General features: G+C 38.8%; 2 protein-coding genes across 3 annotated transcripts; one reads left to right on the top strand and one right to left on the bottom strand.

Moving 5' to 3' along the window:
* The first annotated feature begins 153 nt into the window (after window positions 1–153).
* On the top strand, window positions 154–594 carry LOC145806937 (uncharacterized). The gene has a single exon (XM_082904800.1). It carries the CDS (start codon window positions 154–156, stop codon window positions 592–594), a length of 441 nt encoding a protein of 146 aa, XP_082760926.1.
* Window positions 595–12866: 12272 nt separating this feature from the next.
* LOC114275160 (mitochondrial ATP-independent inner membrane protease subunit 2) lies at window positions 12867–22977 on the bottom strand. Of its 2 annotated transcripts, none has more exons than XM_028217151.2 (5): window positions 22724–22977; window positions 21436–21608; window positions 14570–14753; window positions 13283–13389; window positions 12867–13197 (listed from the first exon to the last, which is right to left on the bottom strand). In XM_028217151.2, exons 1-5 carry the CDS (start codon window positions 22793–22795, stop codon window positions 13116–13118), a joined length of 618 nt encoding a protein of 205 aa, XP_028072952.1. In that variant the 5' UTR covers window positions 22796–22977; the 3' UTR covers window positions 12867–13115. The 2 variants fall into 2 exon arrangements, with proteins under 2 accessions (XP_028072952.1, XP_028072953.1); XM_028217152.2 differs by having other exon boundaries at window positions 21436–21542.
* Window positions 22978–23365: the final 388 nt, after the last annotated feature.

Here is a 23365-nt window from a genome sequence, read left to right as displayed (position 1 = left end):
AGCTGAGGTAATAGTGGATACAATAAGCAAGAGACAGTACTGAGGGCTACACAGGCAGTCACAACCGTATTCCGAATTTCGGTCTACAAGGTCTTGGAAAGAATCCAGAATCAGCCTTATTATAGAGCACCAGAGAAGCTTCCTGGTGAATTTATGGGAAGAAGTCTGGGAAAACACTGCGCCTACCACAACGAGAATGGACATCTAACTAAAGGGTGCAGAGCCCTAAAGGCACATCTAGAAGACCTAGTAAGACAAGGTCATCTAAGGGACCTGGTAAATGAGACCAGGATAAAGGAAGAGCAAGCGAGACTGTCTCAGGCACCGGCAGCACCACCTCCACCAGCACCGCAACCGCAAGCAGGAGGATCTCGAGTGATCAATGTGATTCACTCGAAGGTCAATGAGAATGAGATACGTGGGGAAACTCAAAAGGTAAAACGCTTGCAACATATGTATCAGGTTCAGCAGAAGAGACCTATGGCAGACGAGTGCCAGGGACCAGTGGTATCCTTTACTGAAGATGACCTAGAGATGGTGCAGCATCCACACAACGATGCCTTGGTAATATGCCTCCAGATTGGAGAGTGCTAGGTAAAGCGAATTCTGATCGACCAGAGCAGCTCTTGTGACATCATGTACGTCAGGTGTTACAAGGAGCTTGGCCTTCACCAAGATGATCTGGAACAATCCAATGATCCAATGGTCGGGTTCAATGGAACGCCGACGTGGCCCCTGGGGACAGTAAGTTTTGAGGTGCAGGCTAGCACCACAAAGGTAAAAACTGAGTTTACAATAATTGACACTTCCTCCCCTTACAATGTTATCCTGGGAAGGCCATGACTGTATGCAATGAAAGTTGTTCCCTCAACATTACACCAGCTGTTGCAGTTCACAACAGAACATGGAATTGAAGAGGTCAGAGGGGATCCAGTGTAGGCAAAGAATTGCTCCATGACAGCAATAAAATCCACCTGCAACATACGAGAAGCAGAAGCAACAAAGATTGAAAATGAGGACATGGAGGTCCTTGAGGATGTCGGCAAAGAACCAACTGAGAAAAGTGAGGAAGCCCTGAAGAAGATCTTAGTCCAGTAAGGGGATAAAGAACACTTATTCCTCCTCGACTCAGGCTTGGCCGAGGAAGAGGAAAGGGAATTAGAAGCATTCTTGAGAGCAAACCTTAAGGTGTTTGTTTGGACACCGTACGAGATGCCTGGCATTGACCCCGAGGTCACTTGCCATAAAACTGAATGTGGATAGGTCGGCTAAACCTATCATCCAGCGAGCAAGAAAGCCGACGTTGATGATGTTGAGGCAGTAGAAGAGGAAGTGGATAAACTTCTAGAAGCCAGAGCCATTCGAGAGGTAAATTACCCGACATGGTTATCAAACGCAGTGGTTGTGAAGAAAAAGAATGAGAAGTGGAGGGTCTGCGTGGACTTCACTAGCCTGAACAAGGCTTGTCCCAAAGACAGTTTTTCACTACCCAAGATTGACCAATTGGGAGATGCCGCTTCAGGGACAGAGGGTATCATCAGATAGCCATGTACCCCCCAGATAAAGAGAAGACCGCATTTATCACCCCAAAAGGGATGTATTACTACAGAGTGATGCCTTTTGGGTTGAAAAATGTAGGAGTAACTTACCAAAGATTGGTAACTAAGATGTTCAGACATCTAATAGGCAAAACAGTGGAGGTATACATTAATGACATGGTCGTAAAGACCAAAGAACCTGAAGATCATCAAGCCGACCTGAAGACAGTCTTTAACATTTTAAAGACAGTTCAGCCCCGACTCAATGCATCAAAGTGCGCATTTAGAGTTAGGTCAGGGAAGTTCCTAGGATACCTACTTACCAGAAGGGGCATTGAGGCAAGCCGGGATCAAATCAAGGCCATTCTGGAGTTAGAGAGCCCAACGTCGGCAAAACAAGTGCAGATGCTGACTGGAAGGGCTGCAGCCCTAAACAGATTCATAAGTAGAAGTTCTCATAAATGCAAACATTTCTTCAGTTTAGTAAAGAAAGTCACAGACTTCTTATAGACAGAGGAGTGCGAAGTCGCCTTGGCCGACTTGAAGAAATACTTGACCACAGCTCTAATTCTCTCAAATCCAGCACCTAGAGAGGAACTATTTTTATACTTACGGTCTCAGAGCACGCAGTAAGTGTAATAATAATCAGGGAAGATAAGGGAGAACAGAGGGCAGTCTACTACGTGAGTAAAACCCTAGCAGATGCAGAGACGAGATATCTACCTTTGGAAAAGCTAACACTAGCCTTGGTAATGGCCTCCAAGAAGCTGAATCATTACTTTCAAGCCCACAAGATTGTGGTGTTAATTGAGCATCCTCTGAAGTCCCTATTGTAGCAAGGGGATCTGACAGGCAGGATAACCAGATGGGCAGTGGTGTTAGGCTAATATAACCTAGAATCCAGACCCAGAACAGCAATCAAAGGCCAAGTTTTGGCCGACTTCGTGGCCAAGTTCACACCAGGCGCCATCATACTTCGGGCTCCGTTGAGCCGAGGTATACGATGTCCAGGTGAACAAGGAAAAACCCAGTTGGGGATAGCCAAACAGAGGAAAGAAGAGAAACTCAGGACCTACAGTATTTACGTCGGCAACTCTTTCCGCCTGTTTGTTGACGGAAGTTCAAACCGACAAAGAGTGGGGGCAGTAGTAGTACTAGTATCGCCAGATGGACAGATGCTAGAACAATCCATTCGCTTGGGGTTTAAAGCCTCAAACAACGAAGCAAAGGATGAAGCACTGATAGCAGGATTAAAGTTGGAAGCAACAATGGAAGCCGACGAGGTAATGGTCTTCTGTGACTCCCAGTTTATCGTCAACCAAACAACAAGCGAATTCGCTACCCGAGATGAAAGAATGGTGGCCTATGTAAAAGAGGTGGGCAGACTGATAGTATTGTTTCAAAATTGCTGACTACAGCAAGTTAGCCGAGATGACAACAACCATGCTGATGCCTTGGCCAACCAGGCTAGTGCAATAAAACCAGGAGAGGCAAGGACAACAATGGTTGACTACTTATCAGGTCCAACTATAGAACCATTGAACACAGAACATGAAGCAATGTGTGTGGAGATGGGACCAAGCTGGATAGATGCAATAATAGTATTCTTTAAAGATGAGAAACTGCCAGATGATCATAAAGAAGCACACAAAATCAGACTAAAGTCGGCAATATTCAGTCTGACAGTAGAGGGGCATCTCTACAAAAGATCTTTTACTGGTCCTCTTTTGAGGTGTGTACATCCTTCACAAGTTAAAGACTTATTGTATGAGATACATAAAGGAGTGTGTGGAAGCCACATTGGGGGTAGGTCACTTACTCATAGGGCCATTACTTAGGGGTATTGATGGCCCTATATGTAGAAAGATGATGAAGCCTGTGTCAGAAAGTGTGAAAAGTGTCAGAGGTTTGCACATTTGATACACTAACTAGCAGCAAATTTGAACCTAGTATCCAGCCCTTGGCCATTTGCCCAATGGGGAATGGATCTTGTTAGACAACTTCCTTAAGCAACTGGACAAAGGAAGTTCCTGCTAATGGCAACAGATTACTTCACCAAGTGGGTTGAAGCTGAACCCCTTGCAAAGATTCGGGACTTTGATGTAAAGAACTTTATATGGAAGAACATCATCACCAGATTTGAGATCCCAACGGCAATAATAGTAGACAATGGTATGCAGTTTAACAGTAAACTAATCAAGAGCTTCGGTGCAAAGTACAAGATCAAGAATTATTACTCTACTCTAAGCTTCCCTAAGAGTAATGGCCAAGCAGAAGCATCGAATAAGGTTATCCTAGATGGAATTAAGAAAATGCTAGAAGCAGCAAAGGGTAAGTGGGTGGATGAGTTGCCCAGTGTACTCTGGGCATATCAAACTACGCCGAGAAGATCAACTGGGGAATCTCCATTTGCCATGGCTTATGGCACAGAGGAAATATTTCCACTGGAGGTCGGCATCCCAAGGATCAGAACCTAGGGAGTAAAGAATGGGACTAATGATGCATTTTTAACCCGAGATCTGGACTTATTAGAAGAAAGAAGGGAGAAAGCAGCAATTCAGCTGGGGGCATACCAGCAGCACCTTGCCAAGGCTTGCAACAAATATGCCAACCTACGAGAGTTTCAAATTGGGGACCTCATCTTAAGAAAAGTCGTCGGCAACAAGAAGGATCCAAGAGAGGGCAAGCTTGGCCCAAATTGGAAAAGACCTTATAGAATCATCTCGGTCTTGGGCAATGGGGCATATCGGCTTGAAGACAGTGAAGGCAAAGAGTTGCCAAGACCTTGGAATACTTGTAACCTAAAGTTTTTCTATCATTAAGATTCCCTTTTGTTTATAAGTTTTTCTTTTATTAGCCGAAGTAATTAATAAAATTTTAACTTGATTTTTTATTTCAAACTTGTGTAAAAGGATTGATCAGTCACTTAGCGATGCTTCTAATTAAAACATGACGAATAACTTAAACTTATTATATGACAAAGTTGAATTATACTTGCATATAACAGAGTTGAACTAAGTTGGCGATGTTTCTGATTGAAATATGACGAATAACTTAGACTTATTATATGGCAGAGTTGAATTATACTTGCATATAATAGAGTTGAACTAAGTTGGGGATGTTTTTGATTGAAACATGACAAACAACTTAGACTTATTATATGGCAGAGTTGAATTATACTTGCATATAACAGAGTTGAACTAAGTTGGCGATGTTTCCGATTGAAACATGACGAATAACTTAGACTTATTATATGGCAGAGTTGAATTATACTTGCATATAACAGAGTTGAACTAAGTTGGGGATGTTTTTGATTGAAACATGACGAGCAACTTAGACTTATTATATGGCAGAGTTGAATTATACTTGCACATAACAGAGTTGAACTAAGTTGGCGATGTTTCCGATTGAAACATGACGAATAACTTAGACTTATTATATGGTAGAGTTGAATTATACTTGCATATAATAGAGTTGAACTAAGTTAGCGATGTTTCTGATTGAAACATGACGAATAACTTAGACTTATTATATGACAGAGTTGAATTATACTTGCATATAACAGAGTTGAATTAGGTTGGTGATGTTTCTGATTGAAACATGATGAATAATTTAGACTTATTATATGGCAGAGTTGAATTATACTTGCATATAATCAAGTTGAACTAAGTTGAATTAACCTAGATTTGCTGTGTTGACATAATAAAAACTTTGAATGACACTAAATACATATCAATTAGATTAACAGAGACCGAGGTTGATAACCTCAGCCAGTCTCTGTTTGAATATGATTTTGGTGACAGGATCATAGGTTCATACTTAATGTGAACATAAGTGAAACTTAAGTTCACATTAGGGGGCAAAGAGTTGGAAAATAATGCTTGAAAGTTGGAATTTACAAGCTAAAATTGGTTTAACACATGTTGAAATTTCAAGAAAAATTTACAAGTTGAAGTTAAGCCGATGTCATGTTGAAAGGAAATTGGTTTAACACTTGTTGAAATTTTAAGAACAATTTATAAGTTGAAGTTAAGCCAAGGTTATGTTGAAAGAAATACCTACGTACTTGCCGAGATTACCATGCTGTTAAGACTTGGAAAATAATGAAAGACAGAAGTCTTGATAACTGAAGGTCAAGTGGCATGTTTTAGATAAATACTTGTGAAAATTTTCTTACAATGTTTTTTCAAGTGTTACGACAAGGCCGAGATAAACATTCAGCAGATATATCTGAAGTATTTTTACCCCGAGGAGATTACACAGCTAAGGTGTACTTTGAAGACATGCAAAATATTCTAAGTATGGAATCATACAAGACAGTAAAAGAAAGACAAGCATTCAAACACTTAGTCAAAAAAAAAGACTTGCATTCAAAGGGAAAAAAGGCACTTCGGCCTACAAAGAGACTACTTGTTCAGATTACAAAAGAGGCACATCGGCCAAATACAAAGTTAACATTGTTCAAAACAAAGAGATTTACAGCTGTCCAAAAGAGAGCAAGTACTAAAAGGAGGAAAAACTAAAGTTTATGCATTTTTCACAGTCTGCCCTGCCTTAGTAATTGGCGTTGTGCCCGCCTCGACAGACAGCTGGGTAGATTTTTCAACTTGGACCTCAGTGTCGATTTCACGCGAGGTATTATCCAGGCTCTTGTTAGAAGTCTCAACCTCGGCCTCAAAGGTGGTCTTTTGGACCTCATCCTCCTCATCCTGATTCAAGTCTAAAACTTGCTCATTTAGAGTTGGGGACTTGGCCCCAGCAGCTTCGGTCTCCTCGGTCTTTTTGGCCTCGGCCTCCTCCTCGGACTCAGCTTTGTCCTCAGATTGGCTTGGAGTGGATGGGAATGGTAGGACAATGCGGCTATCTTCTTGGAGAGGCAGGTCCTCGAGGACAGCCAACTCCTTTAAGGCAGCCATTCAACAAAGGGTGAAACCCATGTTGCATGCCTATTTCACTTGCTTCTTGTGGTCTTCGCGAACATCGGCTGCCCCCTTGGCGTATGCTTTCTCGTCCGCCGCTTTGATCTCAGCGTCTTTTGTGGCCAAGGTAGCAATGAGCTCGGCTTGGGCTTCGGCGGTCTTTGCTTCGACCTCTTTCTTCTCGGCTTCGAGGACCTTATCAACGGCCTCAGCAACTCTTGCTCTCTCATCGGCCTCGTCTTGGGCTTGTTAGCTGCCTTGGCCTGATCTATCAGTGTATTCATCTTGGCCTCAGCTCTGTTTATAGTCTTCAGCAAGCTAGCAGCCTCCGTGGTCTTGTTGACCAACTCCTTCTTAATGTCAAAAGCCTGCATCACAAAGGAGTGGGCGTACTGGATCGCCTAGAAGAAATAGACAAAACAAAAGTTAGTAAAATTCTCTAAGTATGGAAAAACAGAGAATGAAAAGTACCAAGTGTTAGGGGCTTACTTGAACAGAGTGCTGCAACATCAGAGCGAAGTTTTCATATTTGCTGACCTCGGCTTTGCGTTCGAAGTCTTTTGGAAAGAGCAAGGCAATAGAGAGGGCAACACCGACTTCAATGTTAGTCGCGTTATCGCCGACTCTGACTGGCTTGTCCTCAATGGTGATTGAAGAGACCTAGGGAGCATCAGATTTCATGGACCCCGAGGTCGTGGCTAACTCTGACCTTAGCTTTTTTGACCTGGTGGATTCAGAGGGAGTAGCCTCTGCGGGCCTCTTTTCGATGATAGAGGCACTTTTTTCCGCCTCGGGCATCTTGGAAATCGGTAAGGTATCCTCAGAATCGATCTTAGTTACTATTGCCTTTGCTTGGGCTTTCTTCAGCCTTTTTTACTTTGGCTTTGGCTGAGATTGCGATGGTGAAGATTATATGGTGATGATGTTGGGGATGTCGGCTAGAAGGTCGTCTGCTACAGCCTTTTTATGACCCATCTCGTCAGCGTCTACAACAACGGTAACCTTAGTGCCGAAATGGATCATTGGAAGTGCAATTGGGGGGTTGGTTGGATCGTATGAGGACGCCTCGCCATTTCGGCGTCTTCGGCTTCGAGTTTTGCCTGCTGGTGCAAACAATGGAGTTTGACGTCGGCATTGGCGTTGAGAAGATGGGATCAGTTGTGGAGCAGAGGTTAATGGTTACTCCACGGGACCAGATGTTGATCCTTAGTCAGGCCTTGATGATTCAGTTTGAGGAGTTGTTGCTGAAGGAGGAGACTTGTTTTTTCTTGGGACGTCGGGAAGTACAGATTTGTACGTCGGGATGTAGTTGAGCAGCAAAGGGGCTTTTCGTTGGTCAACTGGCAGACCCAACAACCTCTTAAAATCCTTGCTGAGATAGAAGTTTTTGCAGAAGTCCTTTAGAGGCTGAGGAAGAACTGCAAAATAAAGCATACAGACGTTAGAGCATACAAAAATATCAAAGTAAAAAAGACTTGAGAAGCAAGTAAAAGTAACGCTTGGCCCTTACCATCTCCCTCTCTGAACAATGTACGGCTTAAAGGGTAGAGGTGAAGGTCATCATCTGGAAGGAACTTCCAATTGCCCGAGACGATGAAGTAATCGTCCCCAGCGCCCTGGTTGGAATCAAGGAGGTCGGCAATGAGTTTGTATTCCGTCGACCTCGACTTAAGGTAATAAATGTAGCATTTTTCTGACTTAAGGCCACATATGGTGCAGCAGTACTAGATGTCGGCTAGAGTTACCCTAGCATTTTCTCGGCTAACTAAGGAGATAATACCGTTGATGACCCTGTAAGAGTAAATGGCTAATTGCATTGGGTTGAGTTTATAATAGTGAAGGACTTCTCGGAAGAGGATGTCAAGAGGGAGCCTAAGTCCATAATCTACGAAAGCTACCACTGGGAAGGGCATGGAGTCGTCTTTGGGTATGATGGAGTCCTCCTCCCCAGCCAACACAAGATGAACGTTGACAGGGATGGTAAACTCCTGCCTAAAGTATTCTAGCTTAATTGGGGTGTCTACCTTCCACCTCTACATACCCATAACGTCGGCTTAGAGGAAAAGTGTTGGATTTCAGAAGGGAGTGGTTCGTTAGGGTTTTAAAGACCTCAGCTTGAACTCAAAACAGAAACTGGGGCAAGGGATTTCAGGATCTAAGAGGAATTTGTTTCAATTTTTCCTAAGGAAAGGGGTTTTAGAACAAATCCCAAAACCTAGAGCTATTGAAATAGAAATAAGGAGCAAGAATCTGGAAAAAAAACAACAAGAAAACAAGGCAAAAAGTACGATTCAGATTCAAGAAGATAGCAAAAAAATCAAGAATAGTGTTAAGCTATCAAGAACGCCAAGCAAGAACGTCAAGTGCATATGTGTGTATGTGTATACCCAGAAGCAAAATCATGAGACAAACATGCCCAAGTATATGGTTGAATTCAACGCACAAATTTATAATCAAGAACATGAACGGGTTAGTAATGGTAGCAAATAATGTAGTGGAGTTTTTTAAAGAAAAACATAGATTGATAAGAGGGGAAGCAGTGACTTACCAGAGGGAGTGATGCCGGTGTGAGGTACGCCGGAGTTAAACCCGGGTGGTATGAGTGGCAGAACGTCGAAAGCCTCGCCGGAAAGGAAGAATGAAGTAGTTGCAGAAAGCTTTAAGAATGAAAATGGAGGGTTTGGGAGATAAATGTTAGAGAGAGAGAGTTTGGAGAAAACAAAGATGCAAAAGTGAAATGACGAAGAGAGGGGGAAGTGTTTTTGTCAAAACACGAAAAGGCGACAAATCGTAATTAGTGTGCCTAGGACGACGTGCTTGTTAGACGGCGCATGCAAGTGCGATGCGACTTAATGGCGCATGTCAGGTACGGTTTAATGGGGGAGAGACGCGTGGCAAAAACGGTTGAGTTGCAGTGCGTAACAGCTCATACGCGTGTAGAAACTCTTGGAGTTCTTGATTTAATGAAGCAAAGACCTCAGCCAAGGGGACGATCTCGGTTAAGGAAACTTGAAAAAACTTAGTTTCTGGTTCAAGGGCATTGGTGCAAACGGACTACAAGTCTTGGTCATATGGAACCGACGAGTGATGACCTCGGTAATAAATGATAGAGCCAGCTTAGCCGACATGCTATATGGTTTGAAGATACAGGTTCCATCACCTCAGGATGCCGAGGTAATAGAACCTAGGGAGCAGTTGTGGGGACATATTTTTTAGGTAGCAACACGTGGCCAAGGTGGCACCGAAATGCCAGCCGATGCGCCACGTGTCCTTGACTTGACGCCGAGGTAATCTCGGTTAGGCTGAGGTTATCTGCGGAGATACCGAAATCCGAAATGAGCGGATAAGGGACAAGAGTCCTAGAATGGAGGAGGGCCTCAGACTGGATAAGGGTAAAGCTCTTAGGGAGTTTATCTTTATCTATTGGAGAGTCCAGGATAAGCATTGAGTCAGAGTCCATTGAAGCTAGGCTTCTACAGGGATCAGGTCAAAGTTGGCTATAAAAGTAAGGCACCCTCGTGGGTGTAAGGTACGCTTTTTGTTTCCTGGCTAGTGAGTTAAAGCACTATTTTCTATCTTTGCGAGATAATTGAGTACTAACTTGATCGTCGGAGTACCCCCAGGTGGATAAACCACCGCCGGAGTCTTATCTTTTTGTGATAGGTCATTCGAGCGCAATCTATTCTGCTAGTGTTCTTCAGCTGAGTACTTGTTTGACAGTTTGGTCAGAAAACAACACACACAACTTGATAGTAATATCAGGAGAAAAAAATTACAAAATTGTGACAAAAATTATAAATATTAATAATTAAAATTATAAACTTTATCAATAATGTGTAATAATTTTTAAACATTATTAATAGATGGTAATTTTCCCTATAATAAACATCGGACAAAACAAAACCAAATCAAGATGATAACCCCATTTTCTCGGTACCATTCATCCCTATAAAATACTTTTAGACCATGTGTTGATCATGAATTTTGATAATAAAAAAAAATGTAAGGGGTAAAAAATTAAAATTTAACTTTCATTCATATTATCTCATTTTTATCCTTTCCTGTCACAAATTCTTAAAATCCAAACACAACCTCAATTGGCATATTAAGAATAAGGACAAACTACAAAAATGATCACTATAATTTATCTGTATTTTCATTTTGATCCCTACACTTTTAAATGTATCAATTTTGCCCTTGCAATTTGGCTTTTGGCTCGAAATGGTTCAATAGTTAACAGTGGTTAGACATTTGGATGGAAATTCGACACGTGCAAGGCACGCACAGGCCAATTTTGACTTTCTTGAACAATTTTGACTTTCTTGAGTATTTTTGGATTAATTCAATTTGTTCTCTAATATTATCACTCAAATTTAACTCATTTAATAGATGTTTTATTTAATTTCATTATTTAATTATTATTATTTTTTAAAATAAATTTACTTAAAATTTTAATTAAAAAAATAACATATATTTTTATTGATATTTTATTTATTTAATTTTTAAAAATAAATTTATTTAATTGTGTAAAATAAAATAAAATAAAATAAAATAAATTGTTTACTCATGAAATTAGATGTCTGGAAATGACTATTTTTAGTGAATCTAATGTTTGATTGGACAAACTAAATAAGGATAAATGTGAAAAAGGCTATTTTACCATTTTTTTAATTATTTACTAAGTAATAGCAATATTAAACATATCTTTAATATTTTAATTATTTTTAGCTAGATTAAATAAAAAATTATTTTATTTTATTTTTTTACACAATTAAATAAATTTATTTTTAAAAATTAAGTAAATAAAATATCAATAAAAATATAAGTTTTTTTTTAATTAAAATTTTAAATAAATTTATTTTTAAAAATAATAATAATTAAGGGCTGGTTTGGCATAGTTTATAAAAGATAAAAAGTCAAAAAGTTACTAAAAAAATCAAAAAGTTATCACTATTCATAAAAAAAATATATAAAAAAAACAAATCTATACCAAAAAAATACAAGTCAACTTTTGTATTGAAGTGATGGTGTTGTCCGCAGTGATGGTACAAATTAGATAGGCGGATGCACTTCTCATGATACACAAGAGAATGTTGTTCGGCCTGTGGAGGCCTATCATGAGTACCGTTTTGATAATCTGAACCGTCAATGTGTAGAACTCGTCGAGTAATATATGCTTGTAAAAAATCACGTTGATCGGATATCGATAAATATATGATCAAATTAATTTTGTATAAAAAAATGAACGGTGAACAAATTAACGGTTGACAAAAAACTAATCCAATCAGATAGCTATCAATATCCGATTAACATTATTTTTTACAGGCATATAATATTCAACGATTTCTACACATTGCACGATTCATATTATCAAAAAGAGACCCATAATGGGCCTCCACAAGCCGAACAACACCGTCCAGTCCGATCTTGAACTAGAGGCAAGCTGCTCCTATACATCTATGCTGCCCACCGTACCGGCTTCATGGTACAATCACTGTTAGTACGATCATAAGAATTAGGGGTAATATGACAATTTTACTATTTTATACAATATTTTAATACATATTTTTTCGTAAAAAATTAAAAAGTTATTCCAAACAACCATCTTTTTTTCCTCTACTTTTTTATTCAAAAAATAAAAAAAAAAATACCCTTATTCAGTTCATCCCAAACAACCCTTAAATAATGAAATTAAATAAAACAGAAAGTCAAAATTGTTTAAGAAAGTCAAGAGAGTCAAAATTGTCCCGTGCGTGCCTTACACACGTGGAATTTCCGTCCAAAATCCCAACAGCGGTTAACTATTAGACCATTTCGAGCCAAAAACTAAACTGTAAGGGTAAAATTGATACATTTAAAAGTGTATGGACCAAAATAAAAATATGAGTAAACTATAAGGACCATTTTTATAATTCACCCTAAAAATAATGTATGATTGCTTTTCCCTTTTTTATTTTCTATGCTTTTTTTCTTTTTAATTTTGCTATGCTCTTGTCCATTATCTTCAGAAATTGCGATGGCAAGACGAAGGCCTTTTGGAAATGGTCAATAATACTAATTTATTCAGTCATATCACTTCAATACTTTTTGCAAGTCTTTTTCTAATAAACAAAAAAATTAACTATTTTAGAACTTTCCAAAAACAAGCCAAAAATTGCTTCTCAAATAAATATATATGTCAGCTTAGTCATCCCAAATTTGTGTTATCCACCCTTTTTTCACAATTCAAAAAACCAATGACAAAGATTCACAGGGACAAACGAAAAAAAAATGTTATGTATGATATTGGAAAATTCTTGAGGTCCTCACATGTATGGGCAGTGGGAAGAAATTATGAGAAACAGAAGGATGTGTGTGTGTGTGTGTGTGTGTGAGAGACAGAGAGAGAGAGAGAGATAAGGACCCAATATAAGCATCCACATAAAGTCGGTGGCCATTTGAGGCTGTCTAAAGCTAGTGTTCCAGACTACAATGTCATTTGAAAGTGGTGTTAAATACAGATACAACTCAAAATTCTGAGGCCGGGTCATAGTCTTCAGTCAGAAAATGAGACACACAAAAGAATGGGAGAGGATGAGGGAGCAAGAGAGACCTAATGAGCAAAGGGCTCAATAAAGGACATACAGAACAATTGACTCGGAGATTTTTTCAAACCAGTCTATGCTTTGTGATTTTTTGTCATCTCATCAACATCCAGCTCAACTGCCAATACAGATGAATCCCTTCGCATGCTCAAATGACTGGTAAAAGAAAACTACAATTAAATATCACCATGTTTTCCCAATATATGGTTTGGTTAAAGTTGAAAAGAATAGATCAGCTCACCTGTTCTTCACAGGACCATGATCCACGGCCGTTCTCAGGGAATATATGACTCTACCAACTATGTCTGTCATGGGTAAGGGGCCAAATCTTCGGCTGTCATTGGCTTCCTGCAATTAATAGGAGAACAAGAAGAAAAGATTAACGCAATGAAAATTATAATAAGATCTATCACCCAATAGAAAGTCAAGCATTACCCATAAGCCAAGCACTAGTACGGATAGTAAGTGGTTTGCATTTACAAGCACACATCAAAGTAATGAATTGTCAAAGTGAGAAAGCTCTCTTATTCCGAAACTGAAGGTCTAGAATAAGTAGAAATTATTTGATATTTCTCATATTTTTGGCATTGCTTTGGATGTGATTGGTATATCCAATAGTCCTTGTCTTCAAAGCAATTAAGACAAACAAAACAAGCGAACTTAAGTGTTCTACATGCACAAACTACGAGCCAAAAACTCCAGCAACTCTAAATTTAGGAACCTTCTTATATTAGTTTCAAGTTTTAGTTCATTAGGTTTTTCTTCTCCAGTAATACTAATAAAAAAATATATATATATATATATATATATATTTCTCCAGTAACAAGGTTCATGCATTCTAGATATCCAGTGTTAAGGAAATAGCTCTTTATAGGGAAAGGTGGAATCAGATCTAACTGAAGAAATTAGAAAAGTAGGCTTTTTCATAAGTGATTGAATAATATTAAAGGCGCCATAGGGCACAAAGAATGCAAACAAAACATTATTCTAGATAGTAAGTGGTTTGCATTTACGAGCACACATCAAAGTAATGAATTGTCGAAGTGAGAAAGCTCTCTTATTCCGAAACTGAAGGTCTAGAATAAGTAGAAATTATTTGATATTTCTCATTTTTTTGGCATTGCTTTGGATGTGATTGGTATAGCCAATAGTCCTTGTCTTCAAAGCAATTAAGACAAACAAAACAGGCAAACTAAAGTGTTCTACATGCACAAATTACGAGCCAAAAACTCCAGCAACTCTAAATTTAGGAACCTTTTTATATTATTTTCAAGTTTTAGTTCGTTGGGTTTTTCTTCTCCAATAATACTTATAAAAATATATATATATATATTTCTCCAGTAACAAGGTTCATGAATTCTAGATATCCAGTGTTTAAGGAAATAGCTCTATATAGGGAAAGGTGGAATCAGATCTAACTGAAGAAATTAGAAAAGTAGGCTTTTTCATAAGTGATTGAAAAATATTGAAGGCACCATAGGGCACAAAGCATGTAAACAAGACATTATACAGGAAAAAAATGACACACCTTGGGCTTCAAATTTTCATTGTCAGATAACACCCAACACTGATCCTTTTCAAGAACAAATGGCACATCTTTTTCATTAGTAGATACCATTTCATACCCTTCGATAGCAGCCAATCTTCGGACTAGATAGTTATCGGTTTTTTGGGGGTCCTTCAATACCACCATATCTCCAACAAAAACAGACCTATCAAAACCATACAGTAAGGAAACTGTGAAAGCAGAAAACATATACACGAATAAACCAACACAACCACCACCAAACAGAACATCCAAAGCTGCAAACAGAAAATACGAAGGAATATGAACTTAAGGTGCAGGGCAGCCTAACTGATAAATTCTGTACGATAGTCCTAAGTTGGAACCTACCTTCACCCAGATAGGGAAGGTTTATGGGCAACCCCCTATACAGTTCATTGTCATTAAATAAATTAATGAAGAAACGGAATAAAAGTGGACCTTTAAACCAAGGGCGGACAATAAAAAAGGCACTAGTTGTGAGAATGTTAATTTTGGAAGTATATTCGAGATTGATTGTGTGCATATATAGATTAATTGTATAGTGTTATTATTTCCTATTTCAGATTAGGTTTAGGTTTGCTATATATATCGATTGTAATCTTTGTATTGAACACAAGTTGAATATACAAGTTTATTCAGAAACTTATATGGTATCAAGGCAGGTCATGAAACCCCACATCGTTAGTTAAAGAGTGTCGGAGACCCTCTTTAATACAGTCGTCTAATTTGGGCTTCATTGGGTGACCGTCGAAATCACGATCTTCTATTGCCAGAATTGCGAGTCATTGGTTCAAACTAGTTCGCAATCAATCTCTCTCAAACCTGGTTGTCGATTGAAGCTCCTTGCTTCGTGGGTCGTTTGTTCGTCTCTTTACCTCGGCTTGGTCTGGTTCGTTTGGGTCTGGTTTTTCTAGTGACCCATCTGGTCGACCTCTGGTTCGTCTCTCGACCTCTAACGTGGTAGCAGTGCTTCGACTCAATCTGTCTCTGTTCTTCTGGTTCTTTCGACCTCCATTTGGCTCTCTCGGCTTCTCTCCACTTCAGTCGGTGATCTCTCTCTCTCTGAGTTTGCTTTGGTCCTTTAACTTATTCTGAAATGTCTCTCTTATTACGTTTTGACCACAGTGTGTATTTATGGTTTCGTTTGGACCCATTTGGCTTCTAATATTATGAGTGTGTTCATTGTTCTTGTTTACGAATACATTCATAATGACGGATACCCATTAACTTCAGCCTCTTGCAAAGCCCAAGAAGGAGCTATTGGCATCAGATGAGTGTGCCTTCTGTCATCATAGAAGCCATTGGAAGTATCATTGTCCCAAGAAGGGACGTTTGCCTTTTCGACCTCCCGCAAGTTCTATTGCATCTGCTCCGACTCCTGATCCTGACTTAGCTTTCTCAAGTGCTCAGATTAGTCAGTTTCAGCATATACTGTCTACCTCACAGCCACCTTCGTCTGCCTCCATTGTTTCCTCTTTTCATTCAGGTTTGCTTGGGTCTTCTTCAGGTATTTCTTCGTTTGTCTGGATTTTTTACTCTGGTGCCTCTCATCATATGACTCTCCATCTCTCTTTACTTCAAAATTGTACTCCTCTTCCTTTTCCTATTACTGTCAATACTGCTAATGGGTTTGGTATGTCTGTTATATCTGTTAGGTCTGTCTTACAGTCTGCTATGTCTGTTGTCTCTATTCCATCTGCCCTTTATGTTCCTCAGCTATCTGTTAGTTTATTATCTATCAGTCAACTTGATGCCTCTAGTTTTGATATTATTTTTTCTTCTTCTTATTGTTCTGTGCAGGATCGGATGTCTAAGCAGCAAATTGGGACCGATCGTAGAGTTAGAGACCTCTACGTGGTGGAAAGCTTGCATCTGCCTATGGCAACCTCTCCGACTGCCTTTTCTTCTTTTTAGTTAGATTCTCTGTCTAGTCCTTTCTACTTGTGGCATTCTAGATTAGGGCATTTGTCGGCTAATCGCTTTCGGTCTTTAGTTCAGTTTGATATATTGGGTAAAATTTCTCCTAGTGAACTTACTGAATGTCGAGAGTGTAAACTTGCCAAAATGACAGCCTTACCTTTTCGTAAAAGTACTTCTATATCTGATTCACCATTTTCTTTAGTTCATCCTGTTGTTTGGGACCCTTCTCCTGTTCTTACCAAAGGGAGTTCCGCATACTATGTGTCATTTGTTGATAACTGCACCCGTTATATTTGAGTTTATCTTATGGCTCGTAAGTCCGATTTCTATCAGATATACCGTACCTTTCAGTTTATGATTACTACTCAGTTTGGGTCTACAATTAAAGTGTTACGGTTTGACTTGGGTGAGGAATATTTTAAAAATGAGTTCTGTGAGTATTTGGCCAATTTGGGCACCATTCACCAAACTTCCTGTACAATACACCTGTCTAAAATGGTCGAGCCGAGCATAAACATCGTCATCTCCTTGAAACAGTTAGGTCTCTTATTCTTTTTGCCACAGTTCCGGCTCCATTCTGGGGAAAGACAGTTCTTATTGCTGCTTTTCTTCTCAATCGCATGTCTACTCCCCTTCTTTCTGGTCCGTCTCCTTATGAGGCTTTGTTCTCCTAACTTCCTAACTACTCCATCCTTCGTGTGTTTGGGTTTGCCTACTTTGTCCTTCCTCGCAAAGATAGGACCAAACTTAGTGTTCAGTCTGTCCTCTGTATCTTTTTGGGTTATAGTCCTACTCAGAAAGGCTATCGGTGTTACGACCCTATTTCCCGTCATCTTTATGTCTCTCATCATGTTTATTTTCTCGCACGCCTACCTTACTTTCAGCTTCCTTCTCTCACTGCCCCAGTTTTTAAAGAGGATTTGGTTCATATGGATCTGTTTCCTTCTGAGGTCCCATCTGATTAGTACATCTCCACAGTTCCTCCTAAGCTTGTTTCTTCTTCTCCTCCTGCTTCACCTCTGGCTGCTTTTCCTCCTCCGATTTCTTCACCTCCTTCGTTGTTAGTTTATTCTCGTCGCCAGGCTCCTCTTCCACCGGTTGTCTTTACCCCTGCTGCTGATCCTCTTGCTTCTGACGACTCTGACCCTGCTGCACACCGATATCCTAATCAAGTACGTCATCCTCCAAATAGGTTGGGTTGGTCTAATACATGTTTTTCTGCTTTCTATCATACTTTTTTGTCTACTATTCATTCTTTTTCAGAACCCCAGTCTTACAATGAGACCTATCAGGATCCCCATTGGATTCAAGCTATGGAGGATAAGTTGTCTGCTTTACAGAAAACTAGTACTTAGGAATTGGTTCCTTTGCCTGCTGGTAAGAATCAGGTTGGTTGCAAATGGGTCTACAAAATTAACACTCATTTTAATGGTTCTCTTGAGCGTTACAAAGCTCGTCTGGTTGCCAAAGGTTTTTCACAGAAGTATGGTATTTATTATAAGGAAACCTTTGCTCCTGTTGCTAAGATGACTATTGTCCGTACTTTGATCTCTGTCGCTGCTGTTCATTCATGGCCTCTTTATCAGATGGATGTTAAGAATGCTTTTCTTAATGGCCATCTCACAGAGGAGGTTTACATGCGTTCTCCCCCTGGCCTTCACCATTCCTTTGGACAGGTTTGTCGCCTTCGGTGTGCACTATATGGTCTGAAACAGTCTCCTCATGATTGTTATGATCGCTTTTAGACTGTTGTTACTGCGCTTGGGTTTCATCCTTGTGCTCAGGACTCTACTTTATTTTTTCTCCATACCTTCCCCTGGCCTTCACCATTCCTTTGGACAAGTTTGTCGCCTTCTGTGTGCTCTATATGGTCTGAAACAGTCTCCTCATGATTGGTATGATCGCTTTTAGACTGCTGTTACTGCGCTTGGGTTTCATCCTTGTGCTCAGGACTCTACTTTATTTTTTCTCCATACCTCCATTGGATACATTGCCTTATTACTGTATGTGGATGATATAATCATCACTGGCTCTGGCTCTGACTCTTTTGCCATCTCTGAGGTCAAGCAGCATCTTTTCCGCACCTTTGAAATGAAGGATCTAGGTCCCTTGCGATATTTTCTTGGTATTGAGGTCGTTTCATCTTCTAAGGGCTACTTTCTATCTCAGGCCAAGTATGCTAATGAGGTTATTCATCGTTTCGGTCTTACTGACACTAAGTTTTCTGATAACCCCCATTGAGCTTAATGTGAAACTTATCACTACTGATGGTATTCTTCTAGATGATCCTACTTTATATCGAGAGCTCGTGGGTTACTTAGTTTATCTGACGGTTACTTGCCATGGTCTTGCCTATGTTGTTCATATGATTAGTCAGTTCGTTTTGGTCCTCATTCTACACATTGGGCTGCTTTAGTTTAGATTCTTTGCTATCTCCAGGGTTTCAGGGTTTACTGTTATCTTCTACTTTCTCTTTGGACTTGGTAGCTCATGCTAATTCTGATTGAGCTGGTGATGTCACTGATTGCAAGTCCACTTCTGGCTTTTGCATGTTTCTTGGTAATTCCTTGATTTCTTGGAAGAGTAAGAAACAAACTGTTGTTGCGCGTTCCACTACCGAGGCTGAGTACCATGCTATGGGCCATGGCTCATGCTTCTACTGAAATTGTTTGGCTTCGTTGTCTCTTGACTGATCTAGATGGCCCTCAGTCTTCTCTGACCTCCCTTTACTATGACAACCGAGTGCTATTCAGATTGCCCATAACACTGTCTTTCATGAGCGGACGAAGCACATTAAGATTGATTGTCATTTTGTCTGTCAGCATCTGCAGTCTGGCTCCATCTCGTTTCCTTTCGTCTCTTTGGCATTGCAACTTGCTGATTTCTTTACGAAAACTTACACCACTGCTCGCTTTCAGTTTCTTCTTGGCAAACTCTCAGTGTTTTTTGCTAAACTACCTTAAGTTTGAGCGGGGGTGTGAGAATGTTAATTTTGGAAATATATTCTAGATTGATTGTGTGCATATATAGATTAATTGTATAGAGTTATTATTTCCTATTTCAGATTAGGTTTAGGTTTGCTAGATATATCGATTGTAATCTTTGTATTGAACACAAGTTGAATATACAAGTTTATTCAAAAACTTACACTAGTATGACAGAAACCAGGAAAGCAAAAATAGCGAAGCTGAAAAGGAATCAGTTCATGAGCTAAGATATTAATCTGTTCAAATGGTGAACAGGTTTGTTCTAATCTGCAAATTCAGCATATTACATATATATCTGGAGGAATTTATGATTTGATGGGTTTACAATACAAATTCAATAGCTGACTCAATTTCGCAGCTCCTTTGAACCCTACAGAGCCACTAGGCTACAGCAATTTGACTTGGTACCTGTTGCTCTGTGACATCCCAATATTAATTGTGTTAGTGAACATATAATTATGTTTATAAATGCATATACATAGCCACTCTGGAGACACTTCGAACAATATGCTTTTCAAGAAATTGTGGATTTACACCAAGGCTTCTGCTGGTTGCAGCTTTAGGTCATGACAACTAATTGCTTTTTCTACCCCAACTATCTGGTCAGCAACACAAAATTATACTCTTATGGTACCAGCAACCAAAAGTCTGGTTTGGGCAATCCATTAACTCATCCAAACAAAAGCTAGAAACACAGGTACAATCCACACCAAATGTAGAAAAAAAATTGTCTTGGCTACAAGGTGTCAATATAGCTGAGCCCTCCCTTGTTGAGGTCCATAACCGGTAGTATAATATGTACTTGTGAATGCGTGCAAACTCTGGCCAGACATCAAAATGCCAGCTTGCAAATGAACTCACAGTTGGGTTTAAATCCTAGTATGTAATTTGGAAAAACAGCCTTCTTTCCAACTTAAGATGGAAATAAATACCACATTGTAGCTGTAATTATTAAGTTGATATTAACATAGCCTTATGCACCCAAATTGACCAATTAGACCGCAACACAATTCAGTTGGTACAAGGCAATGAAATGTCCAAACAGTACCTTGAAACACCTAAGTCAATCCATTTGATTTAATAGAACCTTGCATTGATACTGAGTGCCCTATGACGACCGTATTTGAACTTGACTAACTAGCCCAGAGAGAAATAAATAAATAAATAAATGACAAACATTCATAGACATATACACAAATAAATGCACATGTCAACACATGGCTATATAAAAGTTCATCGTGAAAACCACTGTACGTTAAAAAATAGTAATAATAACTGGTTTCAGTCACGAAGAGCATGTAAATTAGTAAATTTTTAAAAAACAATGAACATTACATAATGCAGGTAGAAATATATAAACAGTTTCAGCTACGGCATAACCTTAGAAATAAGGATGGCCACGTTTTTACTTCTAGTAGAATGAGTTAGTGATAAGAATTTGTGCCACTAACTCGAGGGATTTCCGTAAAGTTTGCAAATAACAATTACACCTATTCAAGCTTACACTACTAGAGTTGATAGTAATCCTTGTAGATAAAGCAACAAAAAGTAAATAAATATAGTGATGAATTTAAGAATTGTCCTGTAGATTCTTCAGTAGTTTGATCTTTGATGGTTTTTATTGGACAAGCAAACTTTCATATCTTTGATGGAAATTATTTATTATTTACAAGACAACAGGTCCTAGTTTGAGATTCCTTAATCATTTAAAATATCTAATCTCACTCCTCAATCTCGATTCATTTTCAGTATTGGAGAAGCAAAAAATAATAATTTTAACTTGAGATGAGAGCATAAAAAGGCATCAAATTTATCTTAAGAATTAAATGTTTAAATGATAATGTAATTACGTACGAACTGAGCAAATATGTTTCGTGAAAAAAGAAAAAAGGCATAGATAATATCTATCTAGTTTTGCAAGTCAGTTAATAGTAATATTACGTTGGCTCAGCTTCTGGTATTTTCCGGACAAGAAGAGTTCCCCCCTGCGCTGCTATTGTTGGGACCATCTCCTCTCCTTTGTTCCAATGCAAGTATGTCAACTTTCCCTGAAATAAATTTTTCCATACAATATCAACTACTTCTCTTTCAGTGATTTGACCTCCTTCAAATCTCTGCATCAAAATAAAGATTCTCTCATTATAATCTCCTATAAAAGAAATTCTAAAATCCAACAGCCATAACCCTAAGCGTGCATACAAGAAAAGCAACAAAACATCTACAAAATTAAAGCAGGGAATAAATATGATAAAATGCATAAAAAAAATAAGAGATAATGGCGGCAATGGCGATTGTGATGATTGGCATGAACAAAATAAGAGTTCCACACTTTCAAAAGCAATATCTTAGTGATTAATTTAAAAGAGCATAATCAGTGTATTGTATCCGATAAATAAACAAAAGGTGTCGTAGTTTATCAACAAACAAATTGTGCACATTATGGATGCACTGTTGAATCCTAGGAAGTAATGGAAAATGAATGGAAATCAACTCAAATATGTAACTTGTGTTAGACACAAACAAAAACTGACAATAGCATTCTACATTCATAATAGCCTCGTTGATTTATGTAGAGTTAAGTGCGCCTCGATTTCAATCTAATTCTTTTATAAAACCCTCATGTTGGATTATGCAAAAATGCTTCCCAGTTTTTTTATAATAAGTAAGAAAATTTATATTAAAATAAGCACCAAGGGGATGCAATGCAACCCATTTCAAAGCAAGAGAAGGGGTATACAGAACTCACATATTTTGCTAAGAAATATTTAGTAGAAAAATAATGATCACCCACATCGATACAATTTGAAACATATAATAACAAGAACCCAACACCCCCTTTCACACCCCCACACTAAAAAAACAAATAAAAAAAAAAAAAATATTTCGTAACTCAAATTTTATGGTTCAAAAGTGGCTCAAATTGTCAAAACGACGTCGTTTTGGCCATTTTTATGTTGTTCTATACTCAAAACGACGTCGTTTTGGCTATTTGAGCCACTTCTGAACCACAAAATTTCTGAACCACAAAATTTGAGATACGTAGCATTATCGTAAAATAAAATAAAAAACACTAATTTGTGAAAATAACCAATGCCAGCGCCTCCCCAAAAAAAGTACTTTATACAAATCGAACGAACCTATCAAATACTTTCTGGGGAAAAAAATGAAAAAACAAAAATAAAAAAACCTATCCATCTAAATAAGGAGAGAGAGAGAGAGAGAGAGAGACCTTGAGGCTGAGACAGGCAGAATACTCGAGTTTGTTGGCTAGGTAGCGGAACCAGTTGGAGAGGGAAACCATCGGAGGGTGGAGATGATATCACCCTCTCTGTGCCAGAGTCTTCTGCTTCAGCGTCCCCCTTCCCTTAAACCCCTTTCAACTACTTCGATTGCCGTTAATTTCATAGATTATTATGCCATATTTTTATATTATTATTGGAGTGGATGAGATCAAGTATTTGGATAATAGGTTAAGAAAAATGCCTAACACCCCCAGTGGGGGTCACTGGGGGTCGCCCCTGATAGACTGAAATTTTATTTTTTATTTTTTTTTTTTTGAAATCCACTCAATAGCAGTGTGCCACCTGCCACTGGGGTCACTGGGGTGCCCCAGCTGGGGTCTGTAGCATATGCGTGGCTAGCTTTTGATCGAGTTTCTTCTTAAATTGAGGTATTGGGTTTTTATTCTTTGATATTGTTTTTGGTTTTATGGATTTGGGTTAGTATTTGTGAGGGGAAAAATAAATAAAATGGTGTAAAATATAAATCAAATATAATTATATTTTAAACTTAATTTCTCTTCATTTAGCTAAGTTTGTTTTTCTAAATTTATGAATTAAATTCAATTTTATGAATTAAATGGAAAGCAAAA

Source organism: Camellia sinensis, chromosome 14 (genome assembly GCF_055761805.1).
Source record: "Camellia sinensis isolate YWXY chromosome 14, ASM5576180v1, whole genome shotgun sequence".
Taxonomy (NCBI): domain Eukaryota; kingdom Viridiplantae; phylum Streptophyta; class Magnoliopsida; order Ericales; family Theaceae; genus Camellia; species Camellia sinensis.
The sequence above is the reverse complement of the archived record's forward strand: the minus strand, read 5'-3'. Positions and strand labels throughout refer to the sequence as shown.

Coding starts and splice junctions, on each gene's coding strand:
- LOC145806937 (XM_082904800.1), top strand. CDS start 154: ATGGGAAGAAGTCTGGGAAAACACTGCGCCTACCACAACGAGAATGGA.
- LOC114275160 (XM_028217151.2), bottom strand. CDS start 22,795: ATGGTTTCCCTCTCCAACTGGTTCCGCTACCTAGCCAACAAACTCGAG. Junction 13,390..14,569: donor ATGAAAATTTGAAGCCCAAG/GTGTGTCATTTT, acceptor TATTAATTGCAG/GAAGCCAATGACAGCCGAAG. Junction 13,198..13,282: donor CATGGTCCTGTGAAGAACAG/GTGAGCTGATCT, acceptor TTCTTTTACCAG/TCATTTGAGCATGCGAAGGG.